Consider the following 21779-nt stretch of genomic DNA (forward strand, 5'->3'; position numbering starts at 1 on the left):
CTCAGTGTTGGGCGCCTATCAATTATAGTATGTGCTGGTCAAGGGATGTCCCACATTCCTCTAAACATGTAGTCCTCAGGGTTTTGGGCACTCAACTTCATCCCTTACCTGTCTTTATCAAGTGGGCATGTAATGTATAATGCAGGGAGTATGTCAATGAACCACTCACAAACCAAACTAGTCTCCTCAAGAGACAATGAAACATAATTGTGCAATAATCCATGAAACAATGAAACATAACTGTGCATTAATCATTATTAACAAACAGATTACAAACATTAATATAACAAGTGATTTCAAACTTATCTGTCGTTGTATTAATTCTTCAACATTCTGTTATTCAAAGTCGCGGACAGAGCTCTTGGGCCATAATAGGTCCTGGGCAGACCAGTGTCAAGTATGTCTATTGGTGTGGCGCGACCCGTCAGCCTGGTGTTTTTCCTGCAACTGATGCTGCAGGTCCTTGGAGGTCGCCTCTTTCTCCGGTCAGTAGCCGTGGGGGCCTTATCTGTGTTCCCAGTACCGGATTGAAGTGCAGTAGATCTGTGATGTTCCTGAAGATTGCTGTATTGTCTTTGCTTGCGATGACACTTGTTGGGAACCCCCATCTGTACGGGATTTGATTCTCCTTAAGGACGGCAGTGAGATATCTTAAGTCTCTCCTTTTTTGAAGTGTGGCGGGGCAAAGGTCTGTGAAGATCTGGATGTCTGCCCCCTCATATACGATGGGGTGTCTTGTTCTGGCCCTTGAGGATATCCTCCTTATCTCTATAAGATAGGAGTTTGATTATGACATCCCTTGGTGGTGCTCTGATAGGTGGTTTAGGGCGTAGCACTCTGTGCGCTCGTTCTATTTGGACCTCCACAGCCCCCGGTGAGTTCTTGATATACTTAAAAAGTTCTTGTAAGTAGGCGTGAAGGGCCACCGGGCTTACTGACTCAGGTATGCCCCTCAGCCTCAAGTTGTTCCTCCTGCTCCTGTTCTCTAGGTCTTCAATGCGTTCTGTAAGATTTTGAACTGCTACTTCCTGTGACTGCAGGAGGCTTGCCTGCTGTTGTGAGTCTGAGTACAGATTTTCTTGTTTTTCTTCTATCTGTGTGACTCTGTGTTCAACTGCCGTTATATCTTTTTTAAGCTCTTCAAACATCTGCTTAACGTCTGCCATGGCTTCCATTATGTCTTTCTTTGATGAGAGATGTTTTATGTCCTCTTTAGTGAGATAGTTACTCTGTGCCAAGTCTGCTTGAGGGGGGTTCATGTGATTAGTCTGCCGCCTCCCATCTTGTTGTTCCCTGGGGGTGTTTTGGGGTTGATTCTAACGGTAGCAGGTAGTTATCCATAGAGGTCGGTTGAGATTTCTGTGTCCTTCTGCCAGTCATGCCACTGTTTTCCCCCCTTCTAGGAGTGCTTGTAGGCCTTGTGTTTTGATCTTTGAGTGAGGCTGGAGTAAATGCTGGTTCTGGTCCGTTTATATATGTCAGGATTTTCCCCCTCCAGGGTCTTACTGTGGGGTGTTTTAGATTTGCACCCTGAGGTATTGACACTCGCTTCTATAGGAATAACAAGTTGTATATCTCATACGGTATGTTTTTAGCAATTAGTCCCGTTGTACACAGCTTTGTGTCCTGTTAAAGACAGTGTGACCATTGGCTTTGATGTGGGTGTTTATGTCCCTTATGTTGTTTTTTGTTTTTAGGGCTTTAAGGGATTGTGTAAAGTCTTAGGCCTTTTATATGGGTCTCTTCTCTGGGCTCAGTGTCTTATGCCGATGCCGCTCTGTCCCCCTGTTTTGGCCGGTATTACAAGTCTCTGGTGAGTGTGATCGGAGATGATTTGCTTATTATGTTTTGCTTATTGCACTGTGTCTCGCTCTTCACTGTGACTCACCTCCCGGTGCCCAAGTTGCGGCCTTTACTTTTGTGAAACCCACGCCATGTAGCTTCTGGCCCGTACTGTTGAGGGCTTGTTCAGGGCGAGTGTGGTGGCCAATAGCTTTTTCACGCCGGCATACCGATTGTATGGTCCTTTTAGAGCTCCGTGCTGCGCCCACGTGGTTGACTCCAAGCGAGTTCCGTACTGCGGCCTCAGATGGAGCAAGGCTGCGCTTCTGTACACCCAGTGTGAGGTATGTGGATGGTTCGCCAGGTGGTGGGTTCCTCCTTGGGCTCTCTTATAATTTTAATTTCTCCCATACACCGTGAAGGCGTTAATTGCGCACCAGATCTGCCGGTCACCGGGTGCTGTGAGGGCCAGATTTTGTTAAGAGCGGTGCTTAAGTTGTCTGTGGATTATGCCATTCCCTTCTCCCCCGTTTTATTTACTTAATAGGTTGCATTAAACTGGCTTAGCTAGCTCTAGGGCTGTCAGAGCTCTAACAAACTGCAGCCATCTTCCAGCGTGGCTAGGCTCCGCCCCCACCAATTTACTTTTATCATCTATTTTGCGATGCTAATTTCTTAGACCTTGAAGGCCGCCTCTAATCTGATGCATTTTGACCGTTTTTCACCACTAGAGGGCGTTCGTTCATGTGTATCATATAGATAACATTGAGCTCCCGCACGTAAAGTAACCTAGGAGAGAGCACTGATTGGCTAAAATGCAAGTCTGTCAAAAGAACTGAAATAAGGGGGCAGTTTGCAGAGGCTTAGAAACAAGGTAAGTACAGAGGTAAAAAGTGTATTATTATGACTGTGTTGGTTATGCAAAACTGGGGAATGGGTAATGAAGGGATTATCTATCTTTTGTACAACAAAAATTCTGATGTTGACTGTCCCTTTAATGCAAATAAAACCCCACCACTAAAGCTCAATAACCAACATTAACTGCTAAAGTGTTGGACACTGTTTTTAAGTTGCTTGTAACTTTTGTTTATGTAAACAAATTTCTTCATTATTAGTGACTGGAAATACTAAAACATTTTGTAAAGTCTTGAATATTTTTGGACTTATATAAAATTATATTCTTTGATAATTTTAAAGGGGCGTGAAACACTAACATTTCATGCTCTACCTGAATCATGAAAGAAAATGTTTAACAACTTTCTAATTTACTTGTATTATCAATTTTTATTTGTTCTCTTAGTATCCTTTGTTGAAAAGCAGGGACATAAGCTTAGGAGTGTACGTGTCTGGAGCACTAAATGACAGCAGTTTTGCAAACATGTTATCCATTTGCACGAGCACTAGAAAGCAGCACTATTTCCTGTTATATAGTGCTCCAGACACCTACCTAGGTATCTCTTCAACAAAGGATAGCATGTAATAAAAGCAAATGGGATAGTAGAAACGATATGAAAACTTATTTTTAAAATTGTATGATATGAATTACCAGATTTTTGGGGGGTTTCATATCCCTTTAATTTAAAATTTCCCAAGCTTTTTAATGTATACACACTTATTTTTAGGCTCTCCAATAAAAAAACAAAACAAATACAGTCAGTCGCAGGGACACACAGCTGTTATTATGACATATTCCATCAGCTCTCACCTCCCCTGTCAGCAGGTGCATGATCTGCAGGGTGTGGGTCAGTATCCTCTCTGCTGTCATCTTGTCCCCGCTCATGTGACTCGCTGTCAGTAAGTTAGTCACACGCTGCAAGAGTGAAACATAAAAACATCACTGACCGCTCTCACATCACCTGTGTGTATCCCGTTATCATATTCTCCATCTCATCATGGTCTGAGCACTTATGCCAAACTCACTTTTACACGACAGTAAACAACGCATTGTGACTGATAAAATACCATCCTAGCTAAAGGGACATTAAACATTTGTGATTCAAATATAACATGCAATTTAAACCCCTTAAAGGGAAATGAAACCCACATTTTTTTTCTTTATGATTCAGATAGAGCATGCAATTTTAGGCAACTTTCTAATTTACTCCTATTATCAATTTTTCTTCGTTCTCTTGGTATGCTTTGTTGAATGAACAGCAATGCACTACTGGTTGCTGACTGAACACATGGGTGAGCCAGCCAATGACAATCTGTATATATATGCAGCCACCAATCAGCAGCAAGAACCTAGTTTCCTTGCGCCTCCTGAGCTTTCATAGATAAACCTTTCAGCAAGCATAACAAAAGCAGTAGGCAAATTAAATAATAGAAGTAAATTAGAAAGTTGTTTAAAATTGTATTCTCTATCAGAATCATAAAAGAAAAATTTTGGGTTTCATGTCCCTTTAACCCCTTGAGTGCTAACGACGGCTTTGAGCCGTCGCAGAGTTTCCCACCTTGAGGGAGATCTGGGGGCTCCCACCCGCTCCTACCCCAGCGAACAGGCCTGCATAGTGACAGGCATCGCCGGGGCTTCATGTAATGCGTGGTGACGTCACCGCGCAACTTTATTTATACTTAACAATGTTAAGTATAGGCGCAGGGGGCATGCTGCTTAGAAGCCTGTATCAAAGGCATCTAAGCAGCTATAGACCCCCAAGACCCACTGTTGGAATGGTAATCGCCTAACCTTTCCAACAGCGTAAGTCTTGGGGATCTGAAAAAAAAAAGAAAAAAAAAAAGTTACAATTATTTAAAAAAAAAATAAAAAAAAAAAATAAATAAAAACCCTTTAAAAAAAAGCTTAGCACCCAGGTGGGAAAGTGCTTAGCACTCAAAGGGTTAAGGACCGGGAATTTCAGAGAAAAACATACCCAAAAGACCAGAGCATTTTTTTTTAGCATTTTTTCTAATCACTCCCTTAACCTCTTGAAGACAAAGGATGTGCTAGGTACGTGTGCGGATGTACCTAGCACGTCCTCAGCAAAAATGGCAGCTGAAAGCAATCACTTCCAGCCACTCTAAAGGTATTGCAGCGATGCCTCGATATTGAGGCATCGTGCAGTACCTGCCGGTGAGTAACTGATGCAGAGAGGGCCAGCAATAGTGCTGATCGTTGGTGGTATGGGAGTGTTAGGAGGGAGGCGGGTAAGTGACCCATCGCTGGAGGGGGTAGGAGCGGGTGGAACTGCTACGCTAGGGAAAAATAAAAATACTAACAGCAGCAGCCGGTAAGGAGGGGGATGGTGTAAATGAGGGAGGAGGAGGTAGGGGGCAGCTACACTACAGAAAAAAATGTTTGTTTGTTTTTTTACCTAAGATGGTGGCAATAGGTAGAGGGGGAAGTTTAGAGAGCTGTTTATGGGGGAGATCAGGGAGGTTGGGGGGGGGGTAAGGGGGGATCCTACACTGCAGAAAAAAAAAAAAAATTATATATATATATATATATATATATATATATATATATATATATATATATATATATATATATATATATATATATATATATATATATATATATATAAAAATATATCAGATTTTCTGCCAGTACTGGGAGTGACATTTGGGGGGAGGGGGAGGGAAGAGAGCTGTTTGAGAGGAATCAGGCGGTGGGATGTGTCGGGTGTGAGGGAAATCTATACACTAAAGCTAAAATTAACCTTACAGCTAACTAATTAACCCATTCACTGCTGGGCAAAATAAAAGTGTGGCGTGCAGCTGCAATTAGCGGCCTTCTGATTACCAAAAATCAATGCCAAAGCCATACATGTCTGCTATTTCTGAACAAAGGGGATCCCAAAGAAGCATTTACAACCATTTGTGTCAGGATTGCACAAGCTGTTTGTAAATAATTTCAGTGAGAAACCTAAAGTTTGTGAAAAAGTGAACGATTTTTTTTTATTTGATCGCATTTTGGCGGTGAAATGGTGGCATGAAATATACCAAAATGGGCCAAGATTAATACTTTGGGCTGTTTACTTTAAAAAAAATATATAGTTTTGAAAGGTAAATATTAAGAAAAGGCTCTATTTCTGTTTAAATAGAATAATAGAAAAAATGCCAAAAATACTCTGGTCTTTTGGGGAAGTTGTAGTCTGAAATGCCTGGTCCTTTAGGGGGTTAAGGGGGTAAACGTGGATTTCCACAAAATTTAGAAACTATTTAACATGGGTGTTTTTTGATGGTTGTAGATGCGTAACAGATTTTTGGGGTCAAAGTTAGAAAACAATTTTTTTTTTTTTTCCCCCATCATATTTTATAAAACTTTTTTTATAGTAAATTATATGATATAATGTTGACTTTAGAAAGTCAATTTAATGGCAAGAAAAACTGTATATAATATGTGTGGGTACAGTAAATGAGAAAGAGGAAAATTACAGCTAAACACAAACACAGAAATGTAAAAACAGCCCTGGTCCTAAATGGAAAGAAAATTGAAAAATGGTCTGGTCACTAAGGGGTTAAAACTTAACTCCTTAAGGACCACAGCACTTTTCCATTTTCTGACCGTTTGGGACCAAGGCAATTTTACATTTCTGTGGTGCTTGTGTTTAGCTGTAATTTTCCTCTTACACACATATTATATACCGTTTTTCTCGCCATTAAATGGACTTTCTAAAGATACCATTATTTTCGTATCTTATAATTTAATATATAAAACATAAAATATGATGAAAAATGGTAAATTTCATGCCACCATTTCACCGCCAAATGCGATCAAATTAAAAAAAATAAAAAATTGTTCACCTTTTCTTTTTCACAAACTTTAGGTTTCTCACTGAAATTATTTACAAACAGCTTGTGCATTTATGGCACAAATGGTTGTAAATGCTTCGTTGGGATCCCCTTTGTTCAGAAATAGCAGACTTATATGGCTTTGGCGTTGCTTTTTGGTAATTATAAGGCCGCTAAATACCACTACGCACCACACGTGTATTATGCCCAGCAGTGAAGGGGTTAATTAGGGAGCATGTAAGGAGCTTGTAGGGTTAATTTTAGCTTTAGTGTAGTGTAGTACAGTGATTTTTAACCTTTTTTTTTGCCGTGGCACACTTTTTTACATTAAAAAATCCTGTGGCACACCACCATCCCAAAATGTTAAAAAAAAAATCACACATTGTAGCCTAATACAGCATATATATATATATATATATATACACACACATATACATACTGTATGTATTGTGCTGTTATGCCATGCCTCCTACAAACTACCCCTGCACTGGGAGTAAAAAACAAGCAAAGTTTAAAAAATATGTCACACTGTTGTCAGTCTGCCGTGGCACAACTGAGGATCTCTCACGGCACACTGGTTGAAAAACACTGGTGTAGTAGACAACCCAAAGTATTGATCTAGGTCCATTTTGGTATATTTCATGCCACCATTTCACCGCCAAATGCGATCAAATAAAAAAAATCGTTCACTTTTTCAAAAATTTTAGGTTTCTCACTGAAATTATTTACAAACAGCTTGTGCAATTATGGCACAAATTGTTGTAAATGCTTCTCTGGGATCCCCTTTGTTCAGAAATAGCAGACATATATGGCTTTGGCATTGCTTTTTGGTAATTAGAAAGCCGCTAAATGCTGCTGTGCACCACACGTGTATTATGCCCAGCAGTAAAGGGGTTAGTTAGGTAGCTTGTAAGGCGTTTGCAGGGTTAATTTTAACTTTAGTGAAGAGATCAGCCTCCCACCTGACACATCCCACCCCCTGATCCCTCCCAAACAGCTCTCTTCCCTCTCCCACCCCACAATTGTCCCCGCTATCTTAAAGTACTGGCAGAAAGTCTGCCAGTACTAAAAAAAGTTGCCATAAAATATGGTATTAAAAAAAAAAAAAATTATAAAATTATTCAATATTTTCTGTAGTGTAGCTGCCCCCCCTCAATATCCAACCCCCTCCCAGATCCCTTAGCTGAAAATTCCCACCCTCCCCAGTCCTCTCTCCAACCTTATCAAATTTTTTTATTGTGCCATAGTGTATTCCCACCTGCTCCCGCCCCCGCATGCGATCCCGCCCCCCCTCCGACGCACTTCCTTCACCGAAGGCCACCCACCTGCCTCCCTGCATCGGCTCCCAGCCATCAACGATCACAGAGTGGCTCTCTCTGCATCGGACTGCTAAAAAAAGTTATTGCAGGATGCCTCAATATCGAGGCATCACTGCAATAACATAAAATCGGCTGGAAGGGATCAGGATCGCTTCCACCGCTTGGAAAGACTAACAAGGTACAGGGTAAGTCCTTGGTCGTTAAGGACCTTTTTTTGTATGAAGTACCCTGTACGTTTTTGGTTAAGGGGCTAAATAGAACCTTGTGTTTTTTTTTATTTACCTGTCAAAAAAAAAATAAAAAAAATAATAATATATATATATATATTTATATTTGTAATTTTTTTTAAGTAGACAACCCAAGGTATTGAGCTAGGCCCATTTTGGTATATTTCAATCCACCGTTTTGCCGCATAATGTGATATTAAAAAAAAATTATTTTACTTTGGGGTTCTCACTGAATTTTTTTACATGTCACTTGTGTAGTCATAATACAAATGGTTGTAAAAGCTTCTCTGGGATCCCCTTTGTTCAGAAATAGCAGACATGCATGGCTTTGCCATTGCTTTTTGGTAGTAAGGCTGCCAATTGCAGCTGCGCACCACACTTCTAATATTCCTGGCAGTGAAGGGGTTAATCAGGTAGCTTATAAAGTTAAGTTTAGTTGTAGTGTAGCTGACACCTCCCACCCCTTAATCCCTACATGATACCTCTCAAACAGCTCTCTTCTCACCCTCAACCCCCAGTGGTCGCCACCATCTAAGGTACTGGCAGAAAGTCTGCCAATATGAAGTTTTAAGGCAATTTTCTTTCTTTTTTTAAATGTTATTTTCTGCAATGTGGGATCCTCCCTTACCCGCCAACCTACACGATTCCTCCCAAACATCTCTTTAACCCCCCCCTCTGTCTAGTGTCCACCATCTTAGGAACTCATACCTGGTTTTAATATATTTTTATCTTTTTTTTTTTTATTTATTTTATTAAATATTACATTTTCTGTAGTTCAGTACCCTCCCTGACCCTCCCACCCCTAGCGAACGCTTAGGACAACCCCTCCCCTCCAATAACATTTCGGTAGTGTAGCAGATCCCTCCCACCATTAAACCCTTTTTGGCAGTATAGCTGTCCCGCCCAGCGATGGGCCGCCTACCGTCTCCCTCCTGACCCTCCCACACCACCAAAGTACGGCACCAATGCAACTCGATGGAAAGAGTGTCTCTCTCTGCATCAGTAATCTTGTGCACTACTATTTCTGCATGAAATAGTGGGGCATGCAGAAATAGCACAATCTTTCCGCTGTTAGCAAGATCAAGGCAGAAACCCCCCAGGATATCAGCGGTGCTGGTCCTTAAGGGCTAAATGACCAGCACTGTACCCTGTACGGTGCTGATCATTAGGGGTTAAAAAAAACTTTCTAATTTACTTCTGTTATCTAATTTGCTTCATTCTCTTAGTATCCTATGTTGAAAAGCATACCTAGGTAGACTCAGGAGTAACAATGCACTACTGTGAAATATTTGCTGATTGAAGGCTGCACGTATATGACCCTTGTAATAGGCTCCATTGATATGTTCAGCTACCAACCAGTAGAGCATTGCTGCTCCTTCAACAAAGGATACGAAGTGAATGAAGCAAATTTGATAATAACAGCAAATTGAAAAGTTGTATAAAATGATATGCTTTTTAAATCATGAAAGAAAAATATTGGGCTTCATATCCTTTTAAGTGCCATATTACCAAAGGTCTGCACACAAATGATATATATGCACTGTACATATAGAAGCAATTAAGTGACGCATTGCAAAAGGTGTGAGCACACATAATAAAAATGTAAAATGTGGGGGTGAAGTTTCTGTACAGCAATCCTGATCCGTCGCACTTCCATGAGCTCTAGCTGAATCCCCGATATTCCGCTAATTATTGGAAACATCCTACAGCAAGATCACCTAAACTATACATCATTTCACTGCCTTATATTTTTGGGAGCTCTCTGCAAATGTTTGAGCTGTATTTTTGATGCCGGAGCCCAGGATTTGATTATAGAGGCCTAGAGCAGTGTCTCACAGTAGGCAACGCTTTCCCCCTCTGTGTTCCGAGGTACATAGCCTTAACTGGATAACACTGTTGAATTCTACAAGCCTGCTACACAAACCTCAGTTTTTGACGTTAATCCGCCTAAGAATGGCTAACATGCGGGAAATGAGCTTGCAGGGGCATTACGACCAACATCTTGTGAGACTTGAGGAACTGATTAAATCTTTGTTGGAAAGAGCTCCTTTGGATAACTTAATAAATCTCCATGTCGCTAAAAGTACAGCACTTGGCAAGATCTATGGTCTTGGGGACCTAATACCCTTATCTTTCGATCGCGTAGCAGTTAACTCAGCTATGTCATACAGCCAATGTGAGAGGCTTCAACATTTAAAACTCACCTCTGGTACTACATAGGTTGCCCAACTTGAAGTCTTGGTCCATACCTCCCAGGATGTCTCACAGGAACCTGAGATCACAGTCACAAATCGGTAAGATTCTGCTCTCACTCAGAGACCACCGGAGATGTAAAAAAAAAAAAAAAAAAAAAATGGTATTGACTGGGAAGCCTCCCATTGAGAGGGCTTAAGAACATGCTAAGTACATTCCCCATAAAGCTGGCGTTGGCTCAACATTCAATCCAGATAACAATACTCTGACACCATCAGGTAGCCCAGATACTGCATGCTTTACTGACAGATATGGTTAATATGAAAGATAACCACAGCTTAATTCAGACTCCTTACTTAGTTCCAAAAAACTCAGTGACAACGGCCACAACAAATGCATACTTCCCCAGACGAGATGGGTCACTTTCTGACACTGCACTATATCCAAGGGCACAAAGTACAAACTTCTGGAACACAGTTGCAATAAATAAATGGAAGACAGAGTTAAGGGTCTATTAATGATACTTTCCAAGCGGCAAGTCACACCTTTACTAAGCTAGATAACATTGCGTTCCTAACTCAAGTTAAAAATGTCTCATACTGGCCCTGTGACCCGGCACCATATTATGCTCTTACGTTGGCGACATACGATAACTCTGGAGGTCACCGTGCAGATTAATGCCAGCTTTGAGACACCATATCTGAGAGGTGTTAATGGCAGAGTCCCAGGACACCTTTTGAGTAAGACTTTGTGAACCTTCTTCAACCGGCTGGACACCTGGGAGATCTCTGGTGGCTTTCCTGTTCCTGAGACACCTGGCATACTCAAGATAAGCAACCCTTACATTTACTAAGGAGAAACTGCCCCCACAATTACAGAGGGTCAATTTAGGTTAACTTGCCACTGCTAGTTTTCCCAACAGTTTACACAGTGTCCCACACCCATGGTTGTTATACTCTGCAATGTTGAAAGAGACTGGATTATAATATTATTGTAGCAGGAGTGCTCTTATTGTTAGAAAGAGTTGCCTTGATCTGGTTCATTGTTACACTTCATAACTTATATTCTGATAAAAAATGTTTTATTAATTTTATTTTTTTAAATGATTTGGTTTGGGAATACAGTCTAGATTAGCATCTAATACCCAGTAGCAGTAAAACATTCAATAATTTCCTCAGAATAATATAGAAGTGTTGTAATATTAGGCCTAAGGGATTTGATAATGTGTCTCGTTACCACAGTAGACTTTAATTTGTGTCAGAACTCAGAAACAATTTTATCATTGGGGTAATATTTAAATCTATTTATCTTTACTTACTTTCATATATTTTTTGCCATATCACAAGAAAGGCCTATAGGCCTTATTATAAAATAAGTTCTCACGCTGCAGCTTGCGGCCTAGACTGTAAGTGGGAACTGCACATTGCTAAATGCCACAAATACCATTAAACACTCTTTGGTATAGGAGGTCTCCTATTTAAACCGATGCCAGATTTACCTACGATCATATGACATATACTTGCACCCTATCTTTTGTAAATTTGGATACTATCCCAACTACATTACTGCACCTAATCTTCTTTTATATATTTGGCTAAAGGTTCACTAACTGACTACTAGATGGCTCCCCTAGCATAATATAAGGTGCAATGATATTTGTTTTACAACCATAAACCTGTGTAATGGACCAGATCTGTTTTTACAATTATCAAAAGTATAAATCAGGATGACCAAACCCTGCATGTTGGCCATTATACTACTTATAAACACAAAAAGGAGAAGAGCGCAGACCCGATTAAAGTGCAGTGTATAAACTTTAATGGACACTCACACTAATTTAGCTACTCACAAGACAAAATTTAAAACCGCAGATCACCAAGCTAGACACAGATGTCAGGCGTGAAACTTAGCTCCTGGTTCTCAGTCCGGTGTAAATTCTTGTGATAATGGATGGTGAAAGATCCGATTCAGGATTCAACAGTAACGCCTCACCGCTACAGCGTCCAACGAACCCGCTTGGAGTTTCAAAAAACACCCCCCCCCTACTTATGTTTATAGTTGTAAATAATACATTCTTGTGATAATGGATGGTGAAGGATCCGATTCAGGATTCAACAGTAACACTTCACCGCTACAGAGTCCAAAGAACCCGCTTGGAGTTTCAAACAACACACACCCCTACTTATGTTTATAGTTGTTAATACTGATAGAATGTTATCACCATATAGTATTATTCCATTTACTAATTTTATATACAGTTCTGGCTTTTGCATCTTCATTGTTAGGATGCAAATTTGACTTATGCTATTTTTACTTTTCTATTCACTTAAGTTAACCCCCTGGTATCTAGAATGTCACAGCACTACATGCCCATGAGTGACCTACATTGACAAGTACATGGGAAAAAAATAAGGACGACTAATCTTCCTTGTATAATTCAGTTTATCATATATAATGTAAATATTTGATGTAACACTTGTACTTTTTACTATAAGTATACTTATCTCTGTGTCCTCAATAAAATAAAAAATGTAAATGTGACCAGTACATATCAGCATTTAAGGACAGCATTGCAAAAGCTCTATACATACAACATGTTTTATATTTTTACAGTATATAACAACAATTAAGCCCTGGACTATAAAAGGTTTGCGTACGCAAAATTGTTTATATATGTTTATTTATGGTGCTGACCCAATCAGCAGTGGTAGTCTCATAACCCAGCTCTCTGATGCTACTGCTGCTAATGGGGTCAGTGACAGTTTCAGCTCGGGATCAACATTTCTCTCCAGCTCCTGAATGGTACTTTAACCATGTGTTTAAGCCTGTTTGTGGGTATTAAATACAGACTTACAGCGTCGCTAATAATAAATTATGTGATCTAATTAGTGTTAGAGCATGTATTTTTTTTCACTAGAATGGCCCTTTAAGTGCAGCATTGCAAAGGTCTGCACACATTTATAAATGCTGAAGCTAACCTAAAGAGCTGTCTATTACTGACCTGTTTATGGGAATGATGAGACAAATAACAAAAGGCTGCTGGGAAATAACTTCTGTATTTGTACAAACACCTTAAACACCGGCTTTCTTTACCTCTGAGCATCTGTCACCTCTTGTTGCTAAGCAACTAATACACATATTCACTGCAGGAGGTTACCGTGGTGTCATTATGATGTTTTCTCACCTCTCCCGTCAGCAGGTAGAGAATCTCCAGGATGTGATTCAGGATCTGCTCAGGCAGCTTCTTCTTCATCTTGTTCATGGTCAGTGATGTAACACTAAGACCTACAGCAGTAGCACATACATGACAGAAATTACAGATAAGGCAAAAATGGTCATACACTCACATAAATACATATACACCCACAAATTCATCTAGATAGATAGAACAGACTCTATACTGTAAACACACACATCCACGCACTGATAAATACATATAACATCACATAAACATATACAAACATACCTACTTATACACCAGACACACACTGATATATACATATAACATCACATAAACATATACAAACATACCTACTTATACACCAGACACACACTGATATATACATATAAGATCACATAAACATATACAAACATACCTACTTATACACCAGACACACACTGATATATACATATAACATCACATAAACATATACAAACATACCTACTTATACACCAGACACACACTGATATATACATATAGCATCACATAAACATATACAAACATACCTACTTATACACCAGACACACACTGATATATACATATAACATCACATAAACATATACAAACATACCTACTTATACACCAGACACACACTGATATATACATATAACATCACATAAACATAAACAAACATACCTACTTATACACCAGACACACACTGATATATACATATAACATCACATAAACATATACAAACATACCTACTTATACACCAGACACACACTGATATATACATATAACATCACATAAACATATACAAACATACCTACTTATACACCAGACACACACTGATATATACATATAACATCACATAAACATATACAAACATACCTACTTATACACCAGACACACACTGATATATACATATAACATCACATAAACATATACAAACATACCTACTTATACACCAGACACACACTGATATATACATATAACATCACATAAACAAACATACCTACTTATACACCAGACACACACTGATATATACATATAACATCACATAAACATATACAAACATACCTACTTATACACCAGACACACACTGATATATACATATAACATCACATAAACATATACAAACATACCTACTTATACACCAGACACACACTGATATATACATATAACATCACATAAACATATACAAACATACCTACTTATACACCAGACACACACTGATATATACATATAACATCACATAAACATATACAAACATACCTACTTATACACCAGACACACACTGATATATACATATAACATCACATAAACATATACAAACATACCTACTTATACACCAGACACACACTGATATATACATATAACATCACATAAACATATACAAACATACCTACTTATACACCAGACACACACTGATATATACATATAACATCACATAAACATATACAAACATACCTACTTATACACCAGACACACACTGATATATACATATAACATCACAAACATATACAAACATACCTACTTATACACCAGACACACACTGATATATACATATAACATCACATAAACATATACAAACATACCTACTTATACACCAGACACACACTGATATATACATATAACATCACATAAACATATACAAACATACCTACTTATACACCAGACACACACTGATATATACATATAACATCACATAAACATATACAAACATACCTACTTATACACCAGACACACACTGATATATACATATAACATCACATAAACATATACAAACATTCCTACTTATACACCAGACACACACTAAACGTATGATACTTACTATTTTGGTTTAACCCCAACCAAAGTGAGGGGAGAGGGGGGATGAGAGGGGAGCCTGAGGCTGTGTTTGAATGAAGTAGAGGGAGTTTAAAGAGTTATGAGGGGCTGTGTGTGAGGGAGGTTTACAGGGGAATGGCCATATACAGAAATGCATATGTATTAGTATCTTATACACAGCAAGGTTAGGGTTGCCACCTCAGCCTTGTATATATTATTACAGACATCCCAACCTGCAAAAACTCATTTCAGGGAGGTAGCTTCTCCCGCTACTGCACCGCCACCCCCCACCCCCTCAGTTATATATTGGACACCTTGAAACCCTAAATAAGATAGAGACTTATCAGTAAAGTAGCTTCCCACTAAAGTCACATTAAAAAGAAGCTTTATTGCAGAACCACATACAACAAACCTATCTTTTAGTGATCGTACGCTTGTTGAATGCTCAAATATTTTAGAATACAAAGTTTAATTACGTGCAGTAAATAAGGTAGTATTTGTGTTTTATTTTATTAAAATCAGTTGGGGCTGTTTGGCTACTGATGCATGCTTTGAGGGTTCTATAACGTCCCAGCAACTAAAGGCATTCCTTAAAGGGACATTATACACTCATTTTTTCTTTGCATAAATGTTTTGTAGATGGTCTATTTATATAGCCCATAAAGTTTTTTTTTTTTAAATAAATGTATAGTTTTGCTTATTTTTAAATAACATTGCTCTGATTTTCAGACTCCTAACCAAGCCCCAAAGTTTTATGTGAATACTGTCAACTACCTTCTCCAGCTTGCTCCTGTTTGTGTAAAGGGTCTTTTCATATGTAAAAGAAGGTGGAGGGGGGGGGGAGTGTCTTATTTGCCACTTACAGTGGGCTTTCCAGCTACCTTTTCAACAGAGCCAAACTGACAGCTTCTAAGTAAGTTTTTAAACAGTTTTATACTGGATTTTTATATCAGTATCTGTGCATCTTATTCTTTATAGTAGTGTCTATTACATGCAGTTATATGAAAATGAGTGTATACTGTCCCTTTAAAGAAACACTTTTCCGGATTTGGACCACATTGGATCATAGTACTTGGAGTTTCAGAGATATTGCACTCCATTTGCTGGCATCAGGGAGCCTATTACAATCTGGGAGACTCCCTGAACTTAAGGGAGACTTGGGATGTCTGTTATTATACAAAAGGTGCCCTCTGCGGCTGCCTCTTGCACACACCAATAGAGTTCCCTCTTCCTCACATACACATAGCCCCCTCGCCAGTACCTTATATACAGATATATATTACTATAAAAAGGGGCCCTCTGCCTCTTGCACACACCAAAATAAACCACTTCCCTCTGCCTCACATACACATAGCCCCCTCGCCAGTACCTTATATACATATATATATTACTACAAAAATCTGCCCTCTGCCTCTCTTGCACACACCAAAATAAACTACTTCCCTCTGCCTCACATACCCCCTTGCCAGTACCTTATATACAGATATATATATTACTATAAAAAGGTGCCCTCTGCCTCTTGCACACACCAAAATAAACCCCTTCCCTCTGCCTCACATACACATAGCCCCCTCGCCAGTACCATATATATATATATATATATATATATATATATATATATATATATATATATATATATATTACTATAAAAAAGGTGCCCTCTGCCTCTTGCACACACCAAAATAAACCACTTCCCTCTGCCTCACATATACACATAGCCCCCTCGCCAGTACAGTATACATAGGTGTATATATTATTTTATTATATAGCGCACACACAGCCCTCACCCCAGTAAATTATAAACATGTATACTCACTGTAGAGAGTGATGATCCTCTTTATACACAGATATTAACACACCCGTTACCTAAATGAAAACATGACCGCTTGTTCCTAATAAGCTAAAGGACCAGCAGTGTTTGCATAGTAGCCTCTTTACCTTTGGCTGAAGCAATCATGTGACTCATGACATCACGGGTTCTTTAGATGGATGCGAACTAGCTGCTATAGGGAGCGTCGCTATATATCCGTAAGGTATTGTGTACTGAAGCGGAGGCGACATCTTTAATATTATATTTCTGGATATAAGGAACTGGAAGTGGGCTCTTTGTGGGAGGTAGAGAGAACTTCCCTATCATCTTATATTACTGTATATAAAGAATTGGCTAGGGGTCTGTGTGTAGCAAAGGAACATCTTTATAACATATCTGTATATAAGGATGGGGGAGGGGCAGCTGTGTGAGGCCGAGAGAACCTCTCTATAATATTATATATCTGTATATAAGGAACTGGCGAGGGGGCTGTGTGTGAAAAGCAGAGGGACATCTCTAGGACATATATTTATATAAGAATATGGGTGGGAGAACTGTGAGAGGCAGAGGGCACCTCTCTATAATATTATATATCTGTATACTGTATAAGGAACTGGGGAGAGGGCTGTGTGTGAAGCAGAGGGACATCTCTATGACATCTGTATATAAAAATAGGGGAAGGAGCTGTGTGAGATGAGGCAGAGGGAACTTCTATAATATTATATATCTGTATATAAGGAACTGGGGAGGGGGATGTGTGTATGATGCAGGGGAAACCTTATAGTTTTATATATCAGTATATACAGTATTGGGCAGGGTGATGTGTATAAGGCAGAGGGAACCTCTATATTATATATCTGTATATGAGGTACTATGGAGGGGGCTCAGTATGTGTGATGCAGAGGGAAACTCTCTATAATATCACACACATATATATATATATATATATATATATATATATATATATATATATATATATATATATACACAGTACTGGACAGGGTGCTGTGTGTAATGCAGAGGGAACTTCTATAATATTATATATTTGTATGTAACCTACTCAGGAAGGGGCGGTATATGAGAGGCATAGAAGCCTCCATATAATATTATATATCCATACCTACCAACTGTTTCAAATTCGAAAGAGGGACACCCCCCCCCCCTTGGGCAAAAGTGTGTGTGTATATATATATATATATATATAACAATACTCAGTAATTTAACACTCACTGAGCCTGGAAGCCTGTCTCAAATTCTTACATACACACTGCAGAGCATACACAAACATGCAAACACAGCAACACACACTACACAGCATACACACACTCACCATACAAATCATATACACACATGTACACAGTCTCAAATACACAACAACACACAGCATACACATGCATGCAGGCACACAACATTCACACACATGTTAACAGTCTCAAATACACAGCAAATATATAATGAAATTATTAGTCTCTATAGCTTTTTTTACTACATTAGAGCATTTTTTATAACAAAATAAAAATATTTTGCAGTCGCTCAGTTACTTTGTCCCTCTCTCTATATAAAACCTTTTATTTTTTTTATATATAAATTTTTATTGAGGGTGAAAAAAATAAATAAAGACACTACAAAATTGCCGCATGTACAGTCAGCATAAAACAAACAGTAACAATCAACAAGGTCATTATGAAACATAGCAGTGCAAGATGTTCATACTGTGACACGACATATATAGCAAGGTAACATTAAATCACCCTCAGTTTTTTCTTAACATATCACCTTTCTTAGGACTGATAAATTATAGAGTATAATATAGTATATAATTTAGACTCCCTTAGTTATAGATAGAATCCATAGCGAAGCTTTCAGATTAGAACATCTAGACATTTATGGACTTTGTCTTGATCTCAGTGGCCTCAAAAGAGGCAGCTGAGAGATGATTTAAAATTGAAGGAAAGTAATGTTGATCAGTCCTGCTGATCTAGGTAAGGTAGATAGATTCAACACTATGGTACTATGTAAAAATAAACACTAAGGGAGTAGTTAAAGTTGCGGGATAGGCAAGAGAAACCGCATATGTAGTCCTCCTAATCTAAGAGGGGGGGAGGTGGTGGTTCTAGTTGCGGCGAATTACAGAGACTAAGAGATTGAACTATTATACTTCTGGGGTATAGGAGGTTTACTAGAATTTTTTTTTTTGTCTTTTTACGTTCGGTGAACCCATGTCAGTAAATATATATATCATAAAATTTTGGGACAACAAAGTTATTGCAGGGCAAAATAAAGGGTAGGTTTAAGTGGTGCCGGGAATTTTAATGCTAAGAGTTTACCTTGAAATTAGGACTTGTAAGAGTAATATGATAAGCAAAACCTATCTATTATGGTCCATATAATGACATCTGTATAACCGATGAGTACCATGATAGTTCCAACTGAAAGCCAGGTTTATATATGGGCAGTAACTTTTCTCAAAGCTCTTAAATACAGACTAGGGCATGCACCTTGTCAATATAATAAGGAAGTGGATCTTGCTGCCTCGGCCGCCGTCAGCCCGACCTCTATTTGTTAAGAGAAGATTATTGGTGCTAGCCCAAATGTGTACCCAAAGAATAAAATGAAATATTTTTTTTTTTTTACTTTTACATCAAGTTTATAGCAAAGGTGCATGGAGGCACATGGAAATATGCTCTTATATTAGTGTACACTAGTTCAGTAAAGAACAAAATATAAAGTAAAATTGTAAAGTGAACTCCTGAGTTAGTGAATATTATACACGTACAAAACAGGTTGACATTAAGTGAGAAAAGGGCAGTTCAACATATAGTAGTAACTGCAAAACCTATACACTTTATATATTAGGAGAGCTGACTATAACAATATTGTGGATAAGATACAGGAATATTTACAGTGAATACTCCTAAAACTGCTAGATAGGAACCTTTGTAACCTTTAAGAGTTGTCACATATTGAATATCTAGTATGAACCAGTATAATTATTTCAATAGCTTATTCAAGGCTAAATAGGAGTAACCAGAAAGTGTATCTTACAATTATAAAGTTACCATAATTGACTCTTCAGTATAGTCCCAAGATATATAAAACCTATTACTGCTCCTGTTGCTTTCACTTTGATGCAGGGGTTTGCAATGTAGGTTAGATAGCAATAATAGTGTAAGATCATCTGTTCACATCTCTTAAGTGAACATTTATAAGTGAGGCACAACAAATTATACAAGAATTACACTCAATACTCACCACACTGCTGTCTACTAACTAACAAACTGCCTATTGAAATCTGCTAAGGAATGCTAAATTAACCGACTCTCTCTTCTGCTTTCAGGTATGTGAATTGGGTCCCTGCATTCAAATCCTGCCATTTTCCCTGTTGTTGATTCATCTGTATTGCAAGCCTCTCTTTTGGTATGTGAATTGGGTCCCTGTATTCAAATCCTGCCATTTTCCCTGTTTTTGTGCCATCTGTATTTCAAGCTTCTCTTTTGGTATATGAATTTGGTCCCTGCATTCAAATCCTGCCATTTTCCCTGTTTTTGTGTCATCTGTATTGCAAGCCTCTCTTTTGGTATGTGAATTGGGTCCCTGCATTTAAATCCTGCCATTTCCCTGTTTTTGTGTCATCTGTATTGCAAGCCTCTCTTTTGGCATTTGTCTGTATAATTATGTATTTACCCTGCTGATATCTTGCCTTTATCTATGTGATGTTCAAACCTTGCAAATACTTGTTTTAATTCCTAAATTTATAATTTCACTAGTGGTTTAACCACAGCCTCCCCCAAATTCTATTGTCTGTTATTTTTAACTTATCTCACCCTTAATCAGATTTTCCCAATTGGCCTTTTGACTGTCTTTGATCAGGTCATTACCTAATTTATTGCATTCAGCTGAATGCTCTGGCCTATAAATTTAACACTGCTATGGGGAAAGCAATGCAGGGGGTAGCAATGTAGGTTAGATAGCAATAGTGTAAGATCATCTGTTCACATCTCTTAAGTGAACATTTATAAGTGAGGCACAACAAATTATACAAAGATTGGACAACGTATAATACAAGTTCTGTTTTAATACTGAGTTTTATACACTGACTATTTTGTAAAAAATGCACAATATCTTAATATACGTTTTTGCCACCTTTTGTCTGTTTAACAAACTACTTTACTCAATTATTCCTTACCCCTTTACCACCTGCACTGCTCATTAGCCCATCTCTCTTAACCTCACCTTACTTTTGTATTCATGAACTTCACACATTCCTAAAGACTCTCTCTCCCCCTTGCAACTCATCATAAAAACAGTCTCACTACTGCAAATCTGCATCTCATCTCATGTCACTCTCCCTCTTGCTCATACTAGCTGCTGGCAACATCTCCTCTAATCCTGGTCCCCCACAACATCTTCCTTGCCCTGCACACCCATGTGTGCCCTTCAGTAGACTTAAAAAAAACAAAACTCTGGTAACCTTAATCGTATTCCTCTTGCATCTAAAGCCACTACCCCCCTTCACTTGTGCACTATGGAACTCTTGCTCTGTTTGCAACAAACTCACTTCTATCCATGACCTCTTTATCTCCCACTCTCTCAATCTTCTGGTTTCACAGAAACCTGGCTCTCTCCTTCAGACACTGCTTCCTCTGCTGCACTGTCACATGGGGTCTCCACTTCAGCCACACTCCTAGGTCTGACAATAGACAAGGAGGTGGTGTGTCAGGGTTTTT

The 21779-nt window shown here is 38.7% G+C and overlaps 2 protein-coding genes across 9 annotated transcripts in view; one reads left to right on the forward strand and one right to left on the reverse strand.

Annotated features, from left to right (window-relative positions):
• Positions 1 to 17180, reverse strand: part of LOC128657240 (oocyte zinc finger protein XlCOF6.1-like) — a 116072-nt gene extending 98892 nt beyond the window's left edge. For 3 of the 5 annotated variants that reach the window (XM_053711507.1, XM_053711505.1, XM_053711509.1), the window contains exons 1-3: positions 17059 to 17180; positions 13437 to 13537; positions 3488 to 3592 (exon numbers count right to left, since the gene is read on the reverse strand). In XM_053711507.1, coding sequence (XP_053567482.1) covers positions 3488 to 3592; positions 13437 to 13514 — 183 coding nt within the window. In that variant the 5' untranslated portion in view covers positions 13515 to 13537; positions 17059 to 17180. Of the gene's footprint in view, positions 1 to 3487; positions 3593 to 10263; positions 10332 to 13436; positions 13538 to 17058 lie in introns of all 5 variants that reach the window. The other 2 variants (XM_053711508.1, XM_053711506.1) reach the window with 2 other exon arrangements.
• A 46-nt stretch (positions 17181 to 17226) lies between these two features.
• Positions 17227 to 21779, forward strand: part of LOC128657241 (gastrula zinc finger protein XlCGF26.1-like) — a 437958-nt gene continuing 433405 nt past the window's right edge. For 2 of the 4 annotated variants that reach the window (XM_053711510.1, XM_053711513.1), the window contains exons 1-2: positions 17239 to 17357; positions 20390 to 20469. The gene's annotated coding sequence lies outside the window, so the exon portion shown is untranslated. Of the gene's footprint in view, positions 17358 to 20389; positions 20470 to 21779 lie in introns of all 4 variants that reach the window. The other 2 variants (XM_053711511.1, XM_053711512.1) reach the window with 2 other exon arrangements.

The sequence above is a fragment of the Bombina bombina genome, chromosome 4, assembly GCF_027579735.1.
Source record: "Bombina bombina isolate aBomBom1 chromosome 4, aBomBom1.pri, whole genome shotgun sequence".
In the NCBI taxonomy this organism is placed as follows: domain Eukaryota; kingdom Metazoa; phylum Chordata; class Amphibia; order Anura; family Bombinatoridae; genus Bombina; species Bombina bombina.